Below are 22,012 nucleotides of genomic sequence, written 5' to 3' on the forward strand. Positions count from 1 at the left end.
AACCCTGTCTCTGGTTCAAAAGGCATAAGTTCAAATCCCAACTCTGCCATTTACTACCTATATGACCTTGGGCAAGTTAGTATACCTAGTTCAGCCTCAGTTTCCTCATCTATAAAATTAGGATGTTGGATCAGATGACTACTACCATCTCACCCTAACAGAATATAAGCTCCTTGAGAGAAGGGACTATCTACTTTTGTTTTTCTATCCCCAGTGTCTAGCACAGTGCCTGGTATGTAGTAAGAGCTTAATAAATGCTTACTACATCTGTTTCTTCCACTTAGCATTTCCTATCTCCCTCTTCCTTCAAACTGTACCTCTGTTCTATTCTTGTACTACTATGGTAAGTTACTGTCTTTCCCAATCACCCCCACTACCTCAAACATTTCATGACCATTTCTGCTACCAAATGGGCACACGTCCAAGCCCTTCATGACTTATCGACTATCCCCCTTACATGTTAATAGCTTGTGCCCCAGACCACATGGTTAAGTAAACGAGAGAGGAAAGGGTTAGACCGGCTAGTACTTACATGGTTCTGGTAGACACCTTCATACACTTCTCCAAAGAAGCCTTCCCCCAGGATGCGGCCCAGAACCACATCTTCCCGGGCAACACCATATTGCAAACCTGAGGACAGTAAGAAAACCATGAGCCCCAAAGAGGGGTAAACGTATGACAGTGGTTCTTCCCAGGAACCTGACTACTCACAGGAGAAAATAAGGTACTAGAAATAGATAGAAATGCAGACTTGCAGGGACCATTAAGGTTAGCACTTGCATCTCACAGATGAGGGATCTGAGTCCCAGAGAAGCTAAGTGATTTGCCCAGAGACACACAGCTAGTAAGTATCTGAGGTGGGATTTGAACACAGGTCCTCTGAACTCCAAATCTAGCTCCCTGACCATTATGCACACTGCCAGTTACCTGAAGGCTCCAGGCTTCCTCAGTCACCTAGCCACAGTGCCCCTGATCAGGATCCAGTAGTCTAAGCATGGGAGGGGCAGAGTAGTAATATGGAAACTGCAATGAATTCTGGTCACTTCAGGGCACCTAGGATAGTCACTGAGTGATTATATGCCCTTGGACAAGTAGTTTAATCTCTCTGGTCTTTAGTTTCCAGGAATTGAACTTGATAGTTTGTGATAGGCTCAGAGATCGAGAGATGGAAGGGAGTTCGGAGACAGTTTAGTCCAACCTCCTTAGCTTAGAAAAGAGGAAACTGAGGCTCAGGGAAGTTGTGACTTGCCCAAGGCACACAGCTGATATCATAGGTGGGATTTAAACCCACATTCTTTGTTCTCAAAGTCAGTGTCTTTCCATTGTTCCATTCTATCTCCCTCAAGTCTCTTTCAGCTCTGAGTTTCTATATATCTGGGCTTCCCTGTTTTCTCAGACCCAGAAAAGAGTTTTCCCTCTTGGAAGACTTGGGACATGTTGTCTACTTCTGTGATATCACCTTAGTAGAACCCAGGAGAGTGTCAGGTTCAATACATGTTGAATGAATGAATACTAACATTAAGATCATTCAAATTAATAATGACTCAGGTATATCCCTGTCTATGCATAGGACTGTTGGTGACAAATATGGGAAAGAAGGAAGGAAAATTCTCTTCATGACATTCCAACCACCTTATCTGTTCACTCAAGGTCTGGACACTGACTATGGCTTTCATCGTTCACTCAGCAAATATTTATCAGGCACCTACTATGCACAAATTGCTGTGCTATGCACTGAGGATTTCTATTGGGGGGCAGAGGAAAACTTGCAATTTTGCCCAGTACCTACCTCCAGACCTCCGCAGGGTTTCATCAGGAATTTCTGCATAAATGTCTGACTCTGGAATGACAAAGAGAGGGTCCATCCCACTGTTGAGACATCCCCCAAAAACATGAACCTAGGAATCCAGTGGGTGGCTCTGTTCCCCACTGCTCAGGGATGATGGAGCTGGCACGAGCCATGTCCCTATATTTTTGGAAGATCAGGCACCCTACTGCATGGTAATTCTCTCCATTATCTGATAACCGAGGGGGCAGGAGGTTTTGAGGGGAGAATGGAACTGGTGGGTGTGGGTGGAAAAACAGGGACAACGTTGCTCCCTGGGCCTTTTGTCCACCTGGGGTTGAATCTTTCCAGCATTCCCTGCCTACTATCATCAGAACTGGTCCCTAGAATGGGGCCAGAAGGTGGAAGGACCCCCCTGCCTTCTCCCTCTTCATTAGCCTCTGGTAGGCACTGAAAGCCCAGTGAGAGAATGAAGGCAACCCCTCGGATTAGGCCTTTAACTGGAATCATGGTTGCTGAGGGCAGAGCCAGCAAGAAGTTGAGGCTGCCTTTCTTTCTATTCTGAGGGAGTCTTTGGAAGGGTTTTGAAAGAGGCAGAGCAGGGAGGGAAGAGATAGACTGATTGAAATACAGAGCTTACCAATGCTGCAGCTTTCTGAGAACTGGGATCTCCTCTCTCCAAAGTGCCTGTACAAGAGGAAGCATTGAGAGGACCAAAATTAGAAGTGAGTCTGGGCTTAGACCTTCGGATTGGACCCCACCAGTGCATCCCAACCCCATACTCTGTAGTCTAGTCTCCTCTCCAGATGGTCTGACCCATGTCTACCCTCCTTCAATACTAGGAGATCGCTATTTCTAGTATGGAAAACGGCCACCACTTCCCCATTCCCTCCATCCCCAGCAATGATTTCAATTACCACTGCCAAGTATGGGGATGTAAGATGAGATGAACCACCCCACTAAAAGGAGCCAGTCTACAATTAAGACACAGGAACATCCCAGTAAGGAGCTGATGAGGTAGGATCTAGGCCAGCTAATCTATAAAAGTCGAAGTTTCTATTTGTCCTTCCTTCTTTCACACCGGACCCATTCCAAGTCCCACTCCCAGCTGTCCCACTCTACTCACAGGGTAGGGATCTGAGGCAGGCTGTTCCGCTTCTCACCATCTGAAAGAGATACAAAGAAGTGATATTGGGGAGAGAGAAGGAGTCTGGGTTCTAGGTGGTCACTTGCCATCCTCCACCACTCCTAGAACTTTCTTCTGTTAGTTAGAATGATTCGTAACCTGACTCTCATGGAGTTTCCTGATTTTGGAGTAGAGATTGGATGTTGGGGTTGGAGAAGGTGAGCTAATCATTATTGGGATCAGAGTTAGAACTGGGAGGGATCACAGTGGCCAATCTACTCCACTAGTGGTTAAAGAACTGAGACTGAGAGGCCAAGTGAGTTTCCCAGGGTCATACAGGTACTAAGTAAAAGAACCGGGATTCAAACCCAGGTCCTCTGACTCCAAACCCAGCTCTCTTTCCACTTTTCTTCATTCAGGTCTTTCATTCAATGCAGTTTAATAAGCATTTATTATATATGCCTGGCACCATGCTAGACGATAGGGTTATAAAACAAGTCCTGCCCCAAAGGAACTTACATTCTATTGGGGGGAAACAACACTTATGTCTAAAATATTAACAGAATAAATACAAAGCAATTTTGGGAGAGTTGGGACTAGCAGCCTGGGGTTTCAGAAATGACCTCTTGTAAGAAATGGCATCTGAGCAGACCCTTGAAGGGAGTAGTGTAAGTGAGGAGGATGAGCATTTCAGCATGGGGGACAGGGAGGAAGGAACCAAGATGATGAGGAGGTTGGACTATGGCCCCTGAGCTCCCATCCAGCTCAACAGATCTGAGCCTATGCATCAGGAGAGAAGACAGGGCCCACCCTAAAGACAATCCCAAGGCTTCTCTTCCCATTGCCCAATTAGCTTCCTGCAGGCCTGACCTCGGGGATTCCTCAGCCCCACTCCCATCCCCCAATTACCTGTTAGAACATGCCCACCTTTCTTGGGGCAAACGATGAGAGAACCCTTATGTTCACCCTGTATCCGGCAATAACCATCAATCAGATCAGCCATATTCTCAGCCTCAGCCAGGGAGGAGGTTTTGATGGACAAGGACTGCAGAGGAAAAACCCGTGAGGACTGAGATCCATGGGAACCGTGGTGAAAATGTCCCCAGGGTAGACATGGTGGGGCCAGTCAGCCGAATCTTCCCATGCAAGAGCTGGGGGCAGCCCATGGTCTCCAGATATACTGCCTAGGCTTCTGCTCTGTTCCTCCAGCTCTGTTTCTCAGAACTTCTTCTTCTTTTTGGAGGCAATTGGGGTTAAGTGACTTGCCCAGGGTCACACTGCTAATAAGTATCTGAAGCTGCATCCTGACTCTAGGACCAGTGCTCTATCCACTGCGCCACCTAGCTGCCCCTCTCATAACTTCTTGAGATCTACCTTCTGCATCTTGAGATCAATCTCTTTGACCAGCTCCCTAATAATAATGGTAGCTAGCGTTTAAATAGCTCTTTTAAGGTTTGCAAAGCATTTTACAAATAGTATCTCATTTGATCCTCACAACAACCCTGGGAGGTAGTTTCTATTATTATATTATTACGATTCCCATTTTACAGATGGAGAAACTGAGGCAGACAGAAGTTAAGTGATTTGTCCAGCCTCATGCAGCTATTAAACATCTGAGGTCACATTTGAACTCAGGTCTTCTTTACTCCAAGTCCAGTGTTCTATCTACGTCACCACCTAGCTGTTGCTAGCCTTAAATCCTATTTGCCTTCACCAGTACTAAAAATCAAGCACTGATATTTTCCACATAAGTACCCACCTCCTAAGACACTGCTCCCCTGACTCCTTCACAACCTGAAACACTGTCGAAGAATTGGATGTTCTTTTCTCAATCAGTAATTACAACAGCTCGAATTTAATTCAAATTGCTAGGTGGAATCATGAATAGAGTTCCAGGCTTACACTCAAGAAGACCTGAGTTCAAATCCTGCCTCAAACACTTACTACCTATGTGACCCTTGGCAAGTCACTTATCTCTCCAATCCTCAGTTTTCTCATCTATAAATTGGGGATGATGATAATAGCACTTACTTTGAAAGGTCAAGTGAGGAAAAAATGGAGATTAAATGAGAAAACAGGTTAAGTCCTTTGCAAACCTTAAAGTACTACACAAATGTTAGCTATTGTTATTATTTAGTGTATTAAGGTTTGCAAAGGGCTTTTGTAGTGGATGCCACGTTTTCCCCAAACCACAAGCCCTAAGTGGCTAACTGGGCCATATGGTGCAGTTAGAAATTCAGTGTACATGTGCAGCCCCTGGTCATGATTATGTAACATGGGTGACCCAGAACAAGGATACAGTTATCATTAAAATAGGATATGGTCCTTTGGAGACATCTGGCCTATTCAAGTTCCAAATTAGGCAAGAGAACCTTACCTGCTTCACTATCTGGCTAAACGTGCTAAGGCCTGCCATTGATAGGTCCTCCCTTCCTTCCTGAAAGCTACTGTTGCTACCAACATGCACACATCCTCATGGGAACTGGGGGATATGGGGAAATCAGCATCAATGTATTATGTAACCTTGTTAAGTATCTGCATATATATCCTTGCTGCTTTTACCTAGTTAAATCACTTTGGATTTTTTTTTTTTGTCATCTGCCTCACTGTCTCAATCTTCCCAAATTCCAACTTTGCTTTTGGGACCAGTGAGCACCCTGCCCAGAACAGCTTTACATACATTATCTCATCTGATTCTTACAACAACTTTGTGAGGTATTATTATTATTATTATTATTATTATCATTCCTCATTTTATAGGTGAGGAAACTGAGGGTTGAAGAGGTTAATGACTTGCCTAGGGTCATGTAGCTAGTAAGCATTACAAACAGAATTTGAACCCAGGTTTTCCTGACTACAAGTCCAGGGCCCTATCCATACTGTCTCAGCTGACAGTGGGAAATTGAAGAGTAACATGGCATCATGGTTAGAATGCTGGACTTAAAGTCAGGAAGACTTGGGTTTGAACCCAAAGAAAAGGATAAACTTCCTCTGCCCTCAAAGAGCTCACCTTCTAATAGGAGAGATAGCATGTATATATATAGGCAGATACAGAATATATAGAGTAGACTAGAAGTGATTTCCTAGGGGAGTTCCCCTACAATGATGAAATCACAGATTTTTCACATAACCTCATAACCGGAAGCCAGGCTCCTCTTTTTTCAACTTCAGTCCCCACTAAATTGGACTCACAAGAGTCCAACCTAATTGCATTTGATGGCTCTTGTAGAGCCACCAAGACCGATGAGGGAGATCTCACCTGAGGCGCGCCTTCAATGCCCAGTTGGAGTAGGGCTTGTCCATCTTCCACCAACGTACACTTGATGGACTTTATCTGCTTGAACTCAGCCAGGCAGGTGGGCTACAGGGAATAAGTGACTCTTTATGTTCATTTAGAAAAAGGGAAACAACTAGATCTTGTTGGCTACTCAGAACCCAAGGATCAGGCCTAACTGGAACATTGGACATGGGAAGGTGTGGAGAGACTGATTGAGCAGAGAAGAGGAGGGTAGAGTTTTCCTGGGATGCTCTTACAGACAATGTTTTCTCCTTGGATCCTGGCACTGAGCAAAGTGTCTGGCATGTAGAAGGTGCTCAATAAATACTAGCTGAACTGACATGAATTAAATTTCTCTCATGGCCATCTCCTGAGGACTCTTCTATATCCCTTATTTCTTTCTACCATATCTTCCTTCATATCCTTCTATCTCATCTATTCTTCTCATGTCTGTATCTCTGTTCTGCCCTCCTCCTTCCATTGTGCCCTCTGGAATCCTGTTCTATTATTAATAAATTGCCCATCATATTAGACACTTGTGCTCCCTTCAGAAACTATTTTATAAATATCTAATATTAAATTGTCTCTGTACATGCTGTTTTTAAATGGTGTGAGGTCCTTTATTTCTCTTTTTGTATCCCAAGTGCCTAACACAGTGTCTTACACATAGTAGGTAGCACTTATTGAATGTTTATTGAATTCCCAACCCCCTTCTATGCCTTATGGAGAAGGGAATAATATAGGGGCAGCTCTGATCGCTATACCCTGAAGGGCTCCCCTCCTCCCCGTCACGTGTGCCTTATTACCCCAGGCCTACCTTTGCATCTTGACTGGTCAGCTGGCGGATGCCCTTGGGTCCGATGACCAGGTCTACAGTAATATTCCACCCTTGCTGGAAGGAAGGTAGAGAATAGAGAATAGATTATTGTACTCAATTCCTTCTCACCATACCTCAAGAACAGGCCTCCAATAAGATAAGAAGAAAACTTGCTTAAAATGGGTCAACCTTTGATTTTGTTTTGTTTTTGTACCCCTGGTGCATGCACAAAGGAAATCCTTGTGCATGCACCAGGGGTACAAAAACAAAACAAAATAATAAGCTTTTCTTATTAACTATGAAGTCTGAATGCAGATCAAAGCACATTATTTGATTTCTCTTTTTTTTGGTTTCTTCTTTCTCGTGGTTTCTCCCATTGGTTCTAATTCTTCTTTACAATATGACCAATGTGAAAATAGGTTTAATATGAATGTAAATGTTGAGCCTATATCAATTTACACACTATCTTGGGGTGAGGGAAGGGGAGAGATGGGGAGAAAATTTGGAACTCAAAATCTTATGGAAGTGATTGTTGAAAACTAAAAATAAATAAATAAATAAGTTTATTAATTAAAAAAAAAGAAAAGAAATGCTTCTTGAATTAAGTTGAATTCCATTCCTCTATTGGCTTAGAATGTGAGCTCCTTAAATTTAGGAACTTTTTGTCTTTGTATTCCCCTCACCCAGCACTCTGCATGACACATAGTAGGTGCTCGATAATGCTTGTGACTTGACTTTGTATAAGAGACTGAGGGACAGAGATTTCTTAGACTTCCAATGTCCCTCTTTGTTTTCCTTCAGCTCTGTTAGATTTCTGTAGTCCTTTTCCTCCCTCCTCAAGGAGAACCTCCCCATCCCACCTTTATACCTACCTAATACACAATAAATACACTAATAAAACAACAACAACAAACAACAAAGAGAATCATAGATATTAGAAGAGACTTCAAAATATCATCTGGTTCAGTCCCTTGGATTCAGACAGGTAAAATATTACATAACCTCATTTTATAAAGGAAACAACTGTAGCCTACTTCAGTAGATATACTTCATCTGGGTGCCCTGACCCTCAAGAACACCCAAAGCTGGGTGTTGGTTGGTTTGTTTTTCTCTCTGCTGGCCTCATTGGGCCCAGACACCGAGAAACATGGAATCTAGCACTTGGAGGGGATAAAGAAAGCTGGAGAAGAAGCCATTACTATGAGTTCACAGCGATAGGTCTCCTGGTCAATGTTGGCGAATCCGGCAAGTGTGTTGAAAAATTTCCTGACACATTCTTCTTCCTTCAGTGAGGCATACTGCTGAAAGGTTTGCTGGATCATCTTTCGGAACTGTTTGGGCTGTAAAGGAGAAGCCATAAGAGATGGAGGTGGGGAGTTGGAGCATATTGTAACTCTGCTCCTCATGATCCCTACCCTACCCTTTAAGCTACCTACCTATAGACCAGGTAAAAAAAGGACTGGAGTATAAACATGGCCAGAGAGGATGCTATCTATTATAGAAAAAATCCCCAAGACCCCACTGGTAGGCCCTATAAATTTAAACAGATGACATTACATAAAAGCATAGCTGAGAAAATCTCCTCCTTTCTATGGGCCACTCTGCTCCTAAACGGCTCTAAAACAATGAATATTCACTAGTTTCCCAAAGAAAATTTTTCCTCTTCCCTTTGCCTGACAACGAATTTGGAGAAGTTCTCTCCTCCCTCCTCCTCACCTTCAGATTCTCCTGCATCTGCTTTGGGAAAAACAGGTCCAGCCCCACCTCCTTCCTAGAAAAGAAATCAACCAATGGCAACTCATCCCAAATCCAAAGCCTCTTGTCCAATCAGAAATAAATAGGAGGGCTCGGATTTTGGGGGGAAAGGTTCCACTTGGTCCAGGAATGATTGGATCCCCCAATTTGATTCACCAAAATGGAATAAAAGTCAAGGATCTGGGGAATGGTCAAAGGGAAGAAAGGGAATGAAGAGACAGAATGGAGGGACTGTAGATACTTACTCCAGGAGCTCAAAGTTGGACTTCTTGTCAAGGGCATTGTGGGGCATGTCTTTAAAAAACCTCCTATGAAAAACAGGAGAGTTGGTGGCTAGTAAACCAAGGCTCAGCAATTAAATCACTTGTACTGATACACATTGGCCTGGGGGATCCCAAGCACCTGGGGAGACTCTGACTAGGTAGTTACAGAGTTCCACAGTCTGAATTTAAAAAAGACCCCTTCCCCCAGGGCCATTCCTAAAACTAGACCTATTGCCTATAGCTCCAGGGTGCAACGCCCCCACTCTACTGTGGCCCAAGGAGGCATCTGACAGGGAAAGAAGAGGCAATTTTGTCAGTTGGTGTGAATAAAGAATTGAGATTCCTATACACACAGAATTTTTCCTTCTTCCTATGACTAAGACGAAGCAGGTAGATATTTTCAGACATAGCTAATATAGGAATTTATTTTACTTGATAATATTAATATTTGTTATAAGGGCTTTGTTTTTCTTTTATGCGTTTTCCAGGGTGAGTGGGTAGGAGATGAGAGGTAGGGATAGAGAGAGGGGAGCAAAGAAAGAAAGAAGGGCCATAGGGGAGTATTTTTTAAAAATTCAGAGAATGGAAAGAAGTCCAGAAAAAAGCACAGACAAAAAGGATAGTTTTTAAAGGTACAGGTTGAACTTGTTATATGTTACAAAGAAAAGGAAGCTGTACATAATAGAGACTTATAGCTTCATACACAACCCTCTTCTGATATGTGTGTATGCAAATGCCCATTTTAGTGTTTGTTAAATTCAGATAAAAATCTAAAACAAATTAAAGATAAAAGCAGGTAGAACTCCCTCTTCTATTTCCTCTTCCTCTCAGTCCCCTTAGGTTTCATGTTTTGTGATATTTTTTGTTCTCTTTGAAGCTGCCCTTGATATTTATTTTAACTTGATTTCACCTAATTTTGGGGGGGGGGTACTTAGGGCTGCACTATGCTAGGAATGATCCCAGATCATATACCCACCTAGGCATGGTCTTTCTTACATAGATACTATATACTAATACACTAAGGGTCTCTAGGTCCTATTCAAAGTTGGATTATCCCAGTGGCCAGGGCTGTTCATTTCTGTGGAGAGAAGCCAAGGAAGCAGCAGCTGATGATAAGACCTTGACCTTTCCTGGTACTAAATGGCTGCTCCATATTGACCCATTGAAGTAGGTGTCCCCACTCCCACTAGACACCAGTTACTTCAGAGGTCAATCTGTCCAGTAATCCCTACTTTTTGGTGGGCCTCACATAGCTCCTCTTGGTATATTCACATATGTCTCTTCTATCCCCTTGGAAAAAGTCCTCTGGAAACCCTTCTATGCTGCAGTTAAATTAAAAACAAAACAAAACACTGTCACTATAGAAAAGATAAATAGTCAAACCATAGTAGGAAGTCTGCCTGAGATGACTATTATCCTGGACTCTTAGGATCAGAAGGAACCTTAGGTGTCACCTAGTCCAGCCTCTCGCCCCAAAAGGAATTTCCTCTTCCATATCCCTAACAGGCAGTCAGTCATCCTGTCTCTGCTGGAATATTTCCACTGATGAGGTGTTCATTACCCCACAAGGCAGCCCCTCTCACTTTCAGACAGACCTAACTAACTGAAAGAAAGTTCTTCATTATATTGAACCAAAACAAGCCTCCCATTGGCCTGGTTGCCTTGTGGAATCAAATGGTATAAAACAAATCCCTCTTCCACATGGCAACCCTTCAAATATTTGAAGATAATACCATGTCCCCCCAACACCTTCTCTTCTCCAGACTAAACATCCCCAGTTCCTTCAACTATTGCATTTAAATGAGGAAAAAAATGGCAGGGAGAATGAAGAAGAAGAGAGAATGAAATAGACAGAGAATAACAGAGACTGAAGGGTAGCTAGGTGGCTCAGTGAATAGAGCACTGGGCCTGAAATCAGGAAAACCTGAGTTCAAATCCAGTCTCAGAAACTCATTAGCCGTATGATCCTGGGCAAGTCATTTAACCTTGTTTGCCTCAGTTTCCTCATCTGTAAAATGAGCTGGAGAAGGAAATAGCAAACCATTCCAGTGTCTTTGCCAAGAAAAGCCCAAATTGGGGTAATCAAGAGTCAGACATGACTGAACAGCAATGGAAAATAGGGACTGACCAAAACAGAAAGACTCTTGTGAACTTGCCCTCTTTTCCCTACCCTGCAAGTCACTCAGTCTACAAGATTAGTGACTTTTTGGTCTCTTAAAGACTGCTTTTGATGTTCATTTTAACTGGATTTCACCTGGATGGGTGAAGGCTGGGGGGGGAGCAGAGCAGAGGAATACTAAGGCTGATGGGAACTTGGGCTTGGACACAGACAATAGTCACACTATTCTCAAATGTTAGTAACGGAGAAAAAAACTGATAGCAACAAAGTACTCAATTATCCTTTTTCTATTAAAAATATGCCATCTTAAAATAGCGATGTAAATACGAATGTAATTATGGCATAATAGTAATGAGAGAAAACACCATTTGACCTGGATTGGTCGACTCTTCCTAATCTTGATTTGTTCTCAATCGCTGCTCATATCGAGGTACAAACTTACCCTGGCTGGTTTCCTAAGTCAAGACTGTGCCCTGGCTATTTGGCAGTCAAATCTCCGGACCATTTCCTCTACTTGGTAATTACTTTGATGACCATGCTGTTGATTACCCACTCTTCCTCCACTAAACTCTTCCATTGAAATATGCCATTTATGTATAGGATGAAAGAATGAATGAGAAATATTTATTGTGTACCTATTTTAAGCCAAGCACCCTCCCCTGCTATTTCTGGGGATTTGGTTGTTTTAAAATCTTCATTGTAGGTTTATAAAGAGTATTTTATCCTCTTCACTTCTCCCCTCCCCACTCTCCTGAATCATCTAAATGTATTATGAATTGTCAGAACGGTTTCATAATAGAATCATAGGATCCAGAGATGGAAATAACCTCGTCTAATCTAATCCTCTAATTTACAGATGAGAAAACTCAGGCACAGATAATTTTGACTTGTCTAAGGTCACGAATTTAGGAAATAGAAGAAAAAATAGGAAATAGAAGAGCTCTGACTCTAAACTCTATCCACTTTATAAACTCTATTTATTACATCACACTGACTCTCTCTCCGAGTTTCCTCATATTTGTTTATTTGAAGATGGCCTCCACTCCCTACCCACCCTTACACATATCTAGAGAATCACTTAGAATCAATCAAAACTCAATAGAGGAAAAAGTCACATATAATAATACAAGTATAAATTTATCTCTGATCTGATCTAAACAAAACAAATCCCTACAGAAATGGGAACTGATTAGTCACTGCTGTCAAGGTCTCTAAAACAGCACATCTCCTGAGTACTTTCTAATGGGTTTATTGTTCTGTTTATTCAGCTTACTTAATGTTTATCTTATGTTTCAAAACTTGGACAAAGCCCATCTAACCATTAGAAAATGGAGCATTCTTATTTTCTAATGGGGAAGTTTCTGGATAGGAACCACCAATTTCAAACCCCAATTTGTGGGCAGGGAGAAGAAAGAGAAAGGAACATGAAGACAAATTAGATGCAATAATCATATTTTTATATATATGTACACATACATACATAAATACATACACATACGTACACACATACACATACATATATGTATACATACATTATATATACATATACTTCTTTTTTAAGGTGGGCAATTGAGATTTATTTGAAAAGAAAAGGTGGTAATTTCATAGCTGATGAGTTGATGTAAATGCAGTCAACATTCATTGTTATTGTTGTTGCTGTTCAGTCCTGTCTGACTCTTCGTGACCCCATTTGGGGTCTTCTTGGCATAGAAACTGAAATGGATTGTCATTTCCTTCTCTAGATCATTTTGAAGAAACTGAGGCAAACAGGGTTAAGTGACTTGCCCAGGGTCACACAGCTAGTAAGTGTCTAAGGCTGGATTTGAACTCAGGTCTTCCTGACTCCAGGCCTGATGCTCTATCCACTGTAACACCTAGCTGCCCTATAGTCAACATAGAGGATTCTTATAGAGAACCCCTTTCACCTAACCCCCAGTACCTAACACAAGTGGTCCATGATTAACTGAGCAAAGGATAATATAAATTATCTTGATCTCTCTTGGAAAAGATATTTTTCATGTAGGACCATAGACTTAGAACTAAAAGAGGCTTTAGAGACCCTCTAATTGAACCAGGTGCAGAAATAGAGGCCCAGGAATGTTAAAAGATTTGCTCAAGGTCACATGGATAATAACAGGCAGAGATGGGATCTGAACCTATGTACTCTGACTTCAGGAACCAGTGTCACTAGGAACCTATTAAGGTAGTTAATGTCTTGTCTTATTCATTCCAGGACAAATAATACCTTTATTCAGTGACTTCCTTTCAGGAAATGGAGATGGAGGGAACAGTCATGGGTCTGGTATCAATCACCCAACCAATAAAAAAACAAGCATTTATTAAGCACTTACTATACATCAGGCACTGTGCTAAGGGATGGGAATACAAAGACAAAAAGCAAAAGCAGTTCTTGCCCTTCAGGAGATTACATCCTAACAGAGAAGACAATATGTACATATATATATATATATATATATATATATGATGCAAAGTAGATACAAGGTACCCCTAGAAGGGAAGGCACTAGCAATAGAGGCAGGAGAAGTGGATCCGAAAGTGGTAGTAAAGCTAAGTCTTGAAAGAAGATATGGACAAAAGGCAGAAGTGAGGAGCAAGCACAGTCCAGGCATAGACACAGCTACTACAAAGGCATGAAGACAGGAGATGCAGCATTGTATGTAAGGAACAGTAAGACGGCTAGGACGGCCAGTGTGGCTGGGCAGTAAAGTGGATGGAGGTTGACAGAGAGGATGCTGGCACCATTGAGAGTGGTAAGGAATTTTAGAAGGTGGTGGATGGGGAAGGGGCAGGTGCAGGGAGGGAAGATACTGAATTCTGGTTTGGACTTGTTGAGTCTGAGATGCCTATGGGACATGTATTTCAAAATGTCCAAATAGGCAGTTTGGAATGCAGAAGGAGGACTAGGGCTGGATATATAGATCTGGAAGTAATCTGCATAGAGATGACAATAGAATCCACGGGATCTCAGGAGATCATCAAGTAAGAGAATAAAGTGAAAAGAGAAGAGGTCTCAGGCTGGAAACTCAAGGGTCACCCACAGTTAATGAGGGCATAAGATGGATGGGTCAAGCAAAGGACACTGATGAGGAGCAGTTAGACAGGTAGGAGGAGGGACAAGAGAGGTGGATCATGAACCCCCAGAAAGGAAAGAGCATGCAGAAGGAGAAGATAGTCAATAAAGTCAATGCTGCAGAGAGGTCAAGGAGAATGAGGACTGTCTATTAAAGGAGAAAATTAAGAGATCATTGGTACCTTGGGAGAGTTTGCATCCTCAGATCTGTAGAAATGGACTTTATACTCTAACTTGCAGAACTGTATTGCTTGGTTGCTAGTTGGCTGAATGTGTACCATGCTAAAGATATTTTGGAGAAAGGGAAGCAGGGAGAAATGATGGGGGAGGCCAAGCATACTGTCCTTGGAGGAGAAACATCTTCTATCCCACATCCTTTTGGGCACATTTTGCTAGAAAATCAGCAGTCCCTTCTGGCACGCTGGAGCAACTGAGGAGATCCTCCACTCTCCCCAGTACTCATCCCTCTCTGGGGATTTATGAGAAGTTCAAGTCATCCACAGGTAGGGTGTTGAAAATACTGGATTTGAAGTCAGAAGATCTGAATTTGAAATCTAACTGTGCCACTTACTACCTATGTGCCCTTAAGCATTTATTGGCCCTTACTGGGCCTTAATTTCCTTCTCTGTAAAATGAGAGGATAAAAAGCACTAGATGGTCTTTAAGGTCTCTTCCTGCTGTAGTGGTCCCTGCTATATTCCCATGGACATCCCTGAGCATCCTACACCCTGTTTTCTAGAACAAAAGCCAGAATTTTCTAATGACCCTCCAGTTTATAGGAATAGAAAGAAGGAGTCCCAGAATCTCCCTAAGATTTGGAATAATCAGTGAGCTGAATAGCTTTCTAATGCTATCCCCCACCCCTGACTCAGTCTCTTTGCAGCGGGCTGGGGTGGGCTAAATAGGATATGTAATAACTTGGAGGTGTAGCTAAATGACAATGTTCTGTCTCTATCACCACATAGTGCTAAGGATGATGTCTAGACACAACTGGGTATAAAGACAAAGGGAGACTGCTGAATGGAGACACATTCAGACAGTGAAAGAGCAGATAAGGACAGAATATCAGACATGAGAGGGATGCTTGAATTCATCTAACCAATCCCTTCCATTGTGGAGGTGAGGATGCTGAGACACAGAAAAGTTAAATTACCTGCCCAAAGTCACTGAAGGACTTAATGACAGTCAGCAAAGATAACGAAATTAGGCCCAGATATTCCCCCCACACACACACACATACACACCCCCTCCCAGGACTCTGTCTAATCCATCAGAGTAGAATGCTTTGCTCAGTATAGTTTGTAAATGAGGTTAGAAAGATGGGTGGATGAAACAGGCTGATTTTAGGTAACTTAGGACTAAGTGCTAAAGAAGCAAACAAAGAAACTATAGGCAAATGGAGGCGGGAGGCAGGGATAGTGGACAGAAAAATAGGTCAATATGTACTACCAAGCAGCCAAATCTTAGTACCCAAGTCTCAAATCTTTTACGATTTCTCCCCTCTCCTATTCCCTCCCTTTGACTTTGAGAAGGAAGACTGGGTCAACAGTGTACAGGGAGAACAAGAAGAGATGGGCAGTCTCTGTCCATGGTACCTGGCTCACATCCAGATGGTGCCTCAGTAAGAGACTGGAAGTCACATACCTGAGCTCCAGACAGCCCAGCTGGAGTGCCATGCCTTCACTGACCTTGCTGGCATAGCGTTGCATGTAGTCATTCCGTAGCTGTGGGGCAAAAAGGGACATCAATCAATCAATCAACCAATGAGCATTTGTTAAGTGTCTACTATGTGCTAGGCACCGAACTAGGATACTAAGACAAAAACAAATAACCCCCTTCCTAAGGAACTTACATTCTATCAGAGGAGGCAACATGTATTGTACATAAGTAAATGCAATATATATATATAAATTAATGATAAGGTAATGAGGCAGGGAAATGTACTAGTAGCTAGGGAGATCAAGAAAGGCCTCATGCAGGATGGGGCTCTTCAACTGAGTTTTGAAGGAAGCAAGGGATTCTAAGAGGCAGAGGTGAGTAGAGAATGCATTCCAGATATGGGGAACAGCAAGTAGAAATGTATTGAGAAAGAAAATGGGCCCAGACCCCCGAGCTCTTTCTCTTTCATACCCACCCTCACGAAGAGCATAAGATTTAATCTCAGTTCTGTCATTGACTTGCGATATGCCCTGGGACAAGAAACTCTCTTTCCCAGGACCTGTTTTCTTTTCTTCAAGAGCCTGGTCTTCCAGGCAAGAAAGTTCCCCAGGAAAGCAGAAGAAGCAGTGGGAGCCTTGAATATAGGGTTAAACTAGGGAGACAGAAAAATGACAGCACAGAGTCTGCCTAGGAGCCAGCTGTGACATTCTAGGATTCCAAGCTAGGGGCAAAGTGGGGAAACTGGATGACAAGGCCAGGGAATGAACACCACTGAAGAGCTACCCGGATTGGCTCTCTACAAATGCTGACCTTTATTGTGTCCTCCCACACCGGCTCCCAAAGGAAGAACAAATGAGACTCAGGGTTCCAGAAGCCTCACCTGTTGGTAAAAGTAAAGCAGCGTGGTTCTATCTTCTTTCAGGGCCTCCATGAAGTCCTCTGGTAAGTAGCGGATCTGCAGGTCATACCTGAGGCAGGAAATTCAGAACCTCTGGTCTGGGGTGGGGCAGCTGGTGCCTGAAGGGGGTAAAGGGGCCAGCAGAGGAGGGGCAGAGGCAGACAAGGAGCCTGGCATGCAGGGATCCTCTTTGGATTGTACTGGGCTTTCTCTGAGCTCTTAACCAAAGCCTGTTCCCTCCCAGGGAGACAACATGGGATGGTAGAAAGAGTGATGGATTTGGAATCCAAGGAACTGAGCTCAAAGTCTCTCTCTTCCACTTGTTATCAGTATGACTTTGGGCAAGTCATTCACCTCTCTGAGCCTCAGTCTTCTCACCTATAAAATGAGGATCTCCTCTGAGGAACCTTCCAGGGTTAGATTTATCATCCAGTGATCACTGGGGTGGGGCAGAGGGTATAGAATCACATAGTCAGGTTCCCAGATTCTGCTTTAGCACCTGTCCCATTACATGATGATTGCTTCTCTGACCACTAGTAAGAGTAATAATAATAATAACCTACATAAAGTACTTAAATTTTTTCAAATCACTTTTCATACTTCACCTCATTTAAGCCTTACAACACTCTCATGAGGTAAATGTTATGGTATTATCATCCCCACTTTACAGATGAACAGACTATGGCCCAGTGAGTTTTAGTGACTTGCTCAGGGTCATACACTTAGTGTTTCCGGTAAGATTTGACCCTAGGTCTCATAGCACTTTATTCATTAAGCCATGTTGCCTCTCTGACAGCTACCTAATTATCTTTATCTTGAGTACCCTTCAAGAGTTCCAATAGAGTCCTTATATCTTCCCAACTGAGGAAGTTTCTGGGTTACAGATCACCAGTTTGGAGGCATTGTGGTACATAGGGAAAAGCACTGGCTTTGGAGTCAAAAGACTTGGGTTCAAATCCTGCTTCTGATGCTCATTAGCTTTGTGACCTTGGGCAAGTGATTTAACCTCACTAGCTTCAGTTTCCTCAATTATCAAATGAGAAGTTGGACTTGATGGATCTTGAGTCCCTTCCAGATCTAGATTTATATTCCTAAGTTCCTATGAGGTCTGTTATATGAGAACAGTGGGCTCATGGTGAGCCCGAGACAAGCTTTCCAGAACTCAATCTACAGAAACTATGGGAGGATATGAAGGTAGGGCTCTACTCAACTTCCCTAGAATTCTTCTTTTTCCCACCTGCCTAGGGTGAGCCTTGGCTATGAGAGGAAGAACTCTCCCCTTATTGTTAATGGCTGGGGCCTTTCTAATGTTGAGGACTGGGCTGACGGTCTCTGAAAGAGCCGACCTTGGAATTGGATGGAAGGAATCCCAAAGGTCCCTGTCTTTGAATAGGAAAAGGAACCCAGAGTGGATCGAGCTGAAGCCAGGGAAAGGATGCTGAGGTCTTTCTCCCAAGCAGCAGGACAGCTAAAAACACAGCAGGGCCAGGACAAGAGATTAGTTACATGAGAGTGGAGCTAATTGGCTCAAGAAGTAGATGATGCCCCTATGGTTAGAACAGGGGAATCTTAACAAGAGCTCTGAAACTCAACAAACTCAAGTTTGTTTTTTTTTATTTTCACCTTTTTAACTTTGGTAGCAAATAAAGTATTTTTAAAAACCTCAACTCTGTCTCTGGTAGCTGTGGGGTAGAAAGTGGGGTATCATTGCTCAAGCAAGGAGAATCAGGGGGTATTCAGTACACCCTGGAGGCATGAACATGGACTGGTTGCCATGGTAGAGAGTTGCATAAGGGATTGTCCTCACAGTAGCTTTGGTAAAGTTCATTTTTTATTGTGTTTTTTTTGGTTGGTTTGGGACCAAAACTATGATTTCATTGGTAAAAGGAACTCCTCTCTACCAGCAACTCATAGTCTTAGGGAGCACCCGGTATATTGAGAGATTAAGTAATTTACCTAGGGTCACACAGGTAGCAATGATGATGATGATGGCTAGCATTTAAAGCACTACCTTAGTGCTTTAAGGCTGAGGTAGTAACCTAGTGATATTTGCCAAGTGCTTTATATCCTGTCATCTCATTTGATGGAATGTGTATGATACATACAGTAATGAAGTATTGTGTATCAGAGACAGGACTTGCACCCAGGTCTTATCCTAGGCATGAAGAGGATAAATTAAATTTAGATAGCCAAGATTACAGATTTCAAGTTGGAAAGGACAGTCCGTCTGAGGCAGCTAGGTGACGCAGTGGTTAGAGTGTTAGACTTGGAATCAGGAAGTCCTGAATTCAAATTCTGCCTTAGATACTTACTGGCTGGGTCCTCATCTGTAAGACAGGGATAACAACAGTACCTACCTCCCTGGCTTGTTGCAAGGATTAATTGAATTAACATATACAAAGTGCTTTGTAGACCTTAAAGCTCTATATAAATGCTAGCTATTAATACAGAAATCTAGCTATTTTTAAGGTCATCTAGGCAAATTCTTTCTCTTTTTATTGGAGGAAAGTAAAGCCCAGAGGTCAAGTAATTTGCCCACAAAATAAATGGCTGAGCCAGGATTTGAACCCAGGTCCAAACCCATTGTACTACACTGCCTCTTTCTGATTCTGAGGTTAGGTCTCTGGAGAAGGAAGAACACTTTTGGACTAGGGCTTCCCAAGCTGGTCCTCTTTCTGTGGTGTATCTACTATCTCAGAGTCTCAGAGAAAGCACTGGGATGATGGAGAGTTCTCTAGGCCTTCAGTCAGCCCACTCCAATACACTCTCTACTCTGTTGTTGTTTTGTCATTTTCAATCATGTCCTAATCTTCATTATTCCATTTGAGGTTTTCTTGGCAAAGATACTGGAATGGTTTGCCATTTCCTTCTCCAGCTCATTTTACGGATAAGAAAACTGAGTCAAACGGGATTAAGTGACTTGCCCAGGGTCATGCAGCTAAGAGGTGTTTGTGGCCAGATTTGGACTCACAAAGATGAGCCTTCCTGACTCCAGGACCAGCATTCTATCCACTGTACCACCTAGCTGCCCATTTCTGCTCTAGGGATTTGCTTCTCTCTCCTACCTCCATTCGGCTTCGACGTGTAGACATTCATACTTCTCCTGCACCTCTCCCACCGTCAGCTGAGGGTGCAGCCAGTGGATCTCATCAGATTTCATGTGTTTCAGTCTCAGGCCATAGCACTCAGTCAACTGGATGTTGGGCCCAATCCGCCCACTTAGCAGGATAGAGGTGATGATCTCCTATAGAAGAGATGAGAGGGAGAATATGAGACTGAGGGAGAGAAGGCAAGGATCACAGATTTAGGGCTAAAGGAGAGGGCATCTAGTCCAATGGCCTCATTTTATGGATGAGGAAACTGAGGCCCCAGTGAAGTTAAGCAACTTGTCCAATGTCACACAGGCAGTAAGCAGGAAAACCAGGATTTGAACCCAAGCCCTATGACTCTTTTCACTGTCTACAAAGGAGGGAACAGAAAGAAGAGGAAATATGGAGGTAAGAAAAGATGACATGGACAGGGGGGAAAGAAAAGGATTCATCGGTAAATTCCTGCAAGGGATTTAAATCAAAATGCCAAATATTAATTGAGTTCATATAATATACAAGGCATTTTTTGAACACAGGAGAATATTAGGAATAGAGAGTAGAATAGGGCAGAGATTGAGAGTGAAGCCTATTTGACCTTATTAGACCAAGTTCAGCTGAACTGGGCACAGTCATTGTGACAGAAGAAGAGAGTCAGGAAAACCAAGCTCATGAAAAATACCTGTTGTTCAGATTATGGCATGCAAATTCACAGACAACCTACAGAACCCATCCATATCTAGGGAGTCCCACGTGCCCGGAACACTAGATAGATAGACAGACAGACAGACACACATATAAATATATAGGCATATATGTGTGTACATTATATATAAACACATATATAGACATGCACATGTATACAAATTTATGCATATATACATACATATGTATACATATATATACATATATATATATATACAGATATATGGGACAGCTAAGTGGCCCAGTGGTTAGAGTACCAGGTCTAAAGTCAGAAAGACTCATCTTCCTGAGTTCAAATCTAGCCTCAGACACTTACTAGCTGTATGACCCTGGGCAAGTCACTTAACCCTGATTGCCTGTTTCCACACCTGTAAAATGAGCTGGAGAAGGAAATGGCAAACCACTATAGTATCCTTGCCAAGAAAACTCCAGGTAGGGTCATGAAGAGTCAGACATGACTGAAACATCTCAATAACAACAAAAACATATATACACATACATGCATATATGGATATATGGGGTGTACATATACACACACATATACAGATATGTATATGTCATACATATACATATGTACATACATCTATATCTGTATCTGTTTGTCTATCTATGGCAGACATTGCTAAAAGACAATGAATGCAAAGAGATAGTTCGTTTCTTTTCCCACATACTGTTTCAAATACAGCTAGCCAGGGCAACCGAATTGGCAATACCAGCAACAGGAGAGGGGGCTATCCTTTATCTGGACACTATTTGGCTGGTGGTTTGATTGTACCACCACCTGTTGGTCAAGTTATGCACTACAGTCTCTTAATGGTTCAAAAAGGATCATAGCTTTCTAGTTGGAAGGGACTTTAGAAATCATCAGCTAATTAACTAATTGATTAATTAGTTGACTGGAAGCCTGCTTTTCTGTAGGTTTGTCGAAAGCCAGAAAAGATCCAAGTCTGGAGTACAATTGCTACTGAAGCATCTCAAGTGTCCCCTGGGACACCAACCAAGCATATGCCTGGGGCACACCACTGTCAACGAGGTAATAATAACTGACATTTATATAATATTTTAAAGTTTTCAGAGCACTTTACATGCATTATCTCATTCGATCCACCTAAAAATCCTGTGAGGCAGATGCTAGCATTATCCTCATTTTACAAATGAAGAGAGACTAAGTGATTTGTCTGTGGTTGCACATCTGTTAAGTGAGGTGAGAGTCAAATTCAGTTCTTTTTGACTGCAAGTACAGTGTTCTATCCTCTATGCTACACAGAGGATGCTGAAGGGCCAATCTATATAATCATTGCGTTCCCTATCCTCATTTTTAAAAGGAGGGAAACTGAGGCCCAGAGAGATTAAAGTGACTAGCTTAGACTACACAGGTAGTTAGTGGTCAGGTTCATTACTCAATTCTCTTAAACTGTCTACCTATAACT

At 42.5% G+C, this 22,012-nt stretch overlaps 1 protein-coding gene across 1 annotated transcript in view; it reads right to left on the bottom strand.

Annotated features, from left to right (window-relative positions):
* PTK2B (protein tyrosine kinase 2 beta) overlaps positions 1-22,012 on the bottom strand; it is a 57,739-nt gene that overhangs the window by 14,222 nt on the left and 21,505 nt on the right. Inside the window, exons 2-14 of the mRNA XM_027848486.1 lie at positions 19,857-20,035; positions 16,774-16,861; positions 15,879-15,958; positions 9,007-9,069; positions 8,723-8,777; positions 8,206-8,346; positions 7,007-7,081; positions 6,172-6,273; positions 3,822-3,957; positions 2,913-2,952; positions 2,427-2,473; positions 1,790-1,840; positions 533-630 (exon numbers count right to left, since the gene is read on the bottom strand). Coding sequence (XP_027704287.1) covers positions 533-630; positions 1,790-1,840; positions 2,427-2,473; positions 2,913-2,952; positions 3,822-3,957; positions 6,172-6,273; positions 7,007-7,081; positions 8,206-8,346; positions 8,723-8,777; positions 9,007-9,069; positions 15,879-15,958; positions 16,774-16,861; positions 19,857-20,035 — 1,155 coding nt within the window. The remainder of the gene's footprint in view (positions 1-532; positions 631-1,789; positions 1,841-2,426; positions 2,474-2,912; positions 2,953-3,821; positions 3,958-6,171; positions 6,274-7,006; positions 7,082-8,205; positions 8,347-8,722; positions 8,778-9,006; positions 9,070-15,878; positions 15,959-16,773; positions 16,862-19,856; positions 20,036-22,012) is intronic.

This window comes from Vombatus ursinus, unplaced genomic scaffold (assembly GCF_900497805.2).
Source record: "Vombatus ursinus unplaced genomic scaffold, bare-nosed wombat genome assembly UNPS02000580.1, whole genome shotgun sequence".
NCBI lineage: Eukaryota > Metazoa > Chordata > Mammalia > Diprotodontia > Vombatidae > Vombatus > Vombatus ursinus.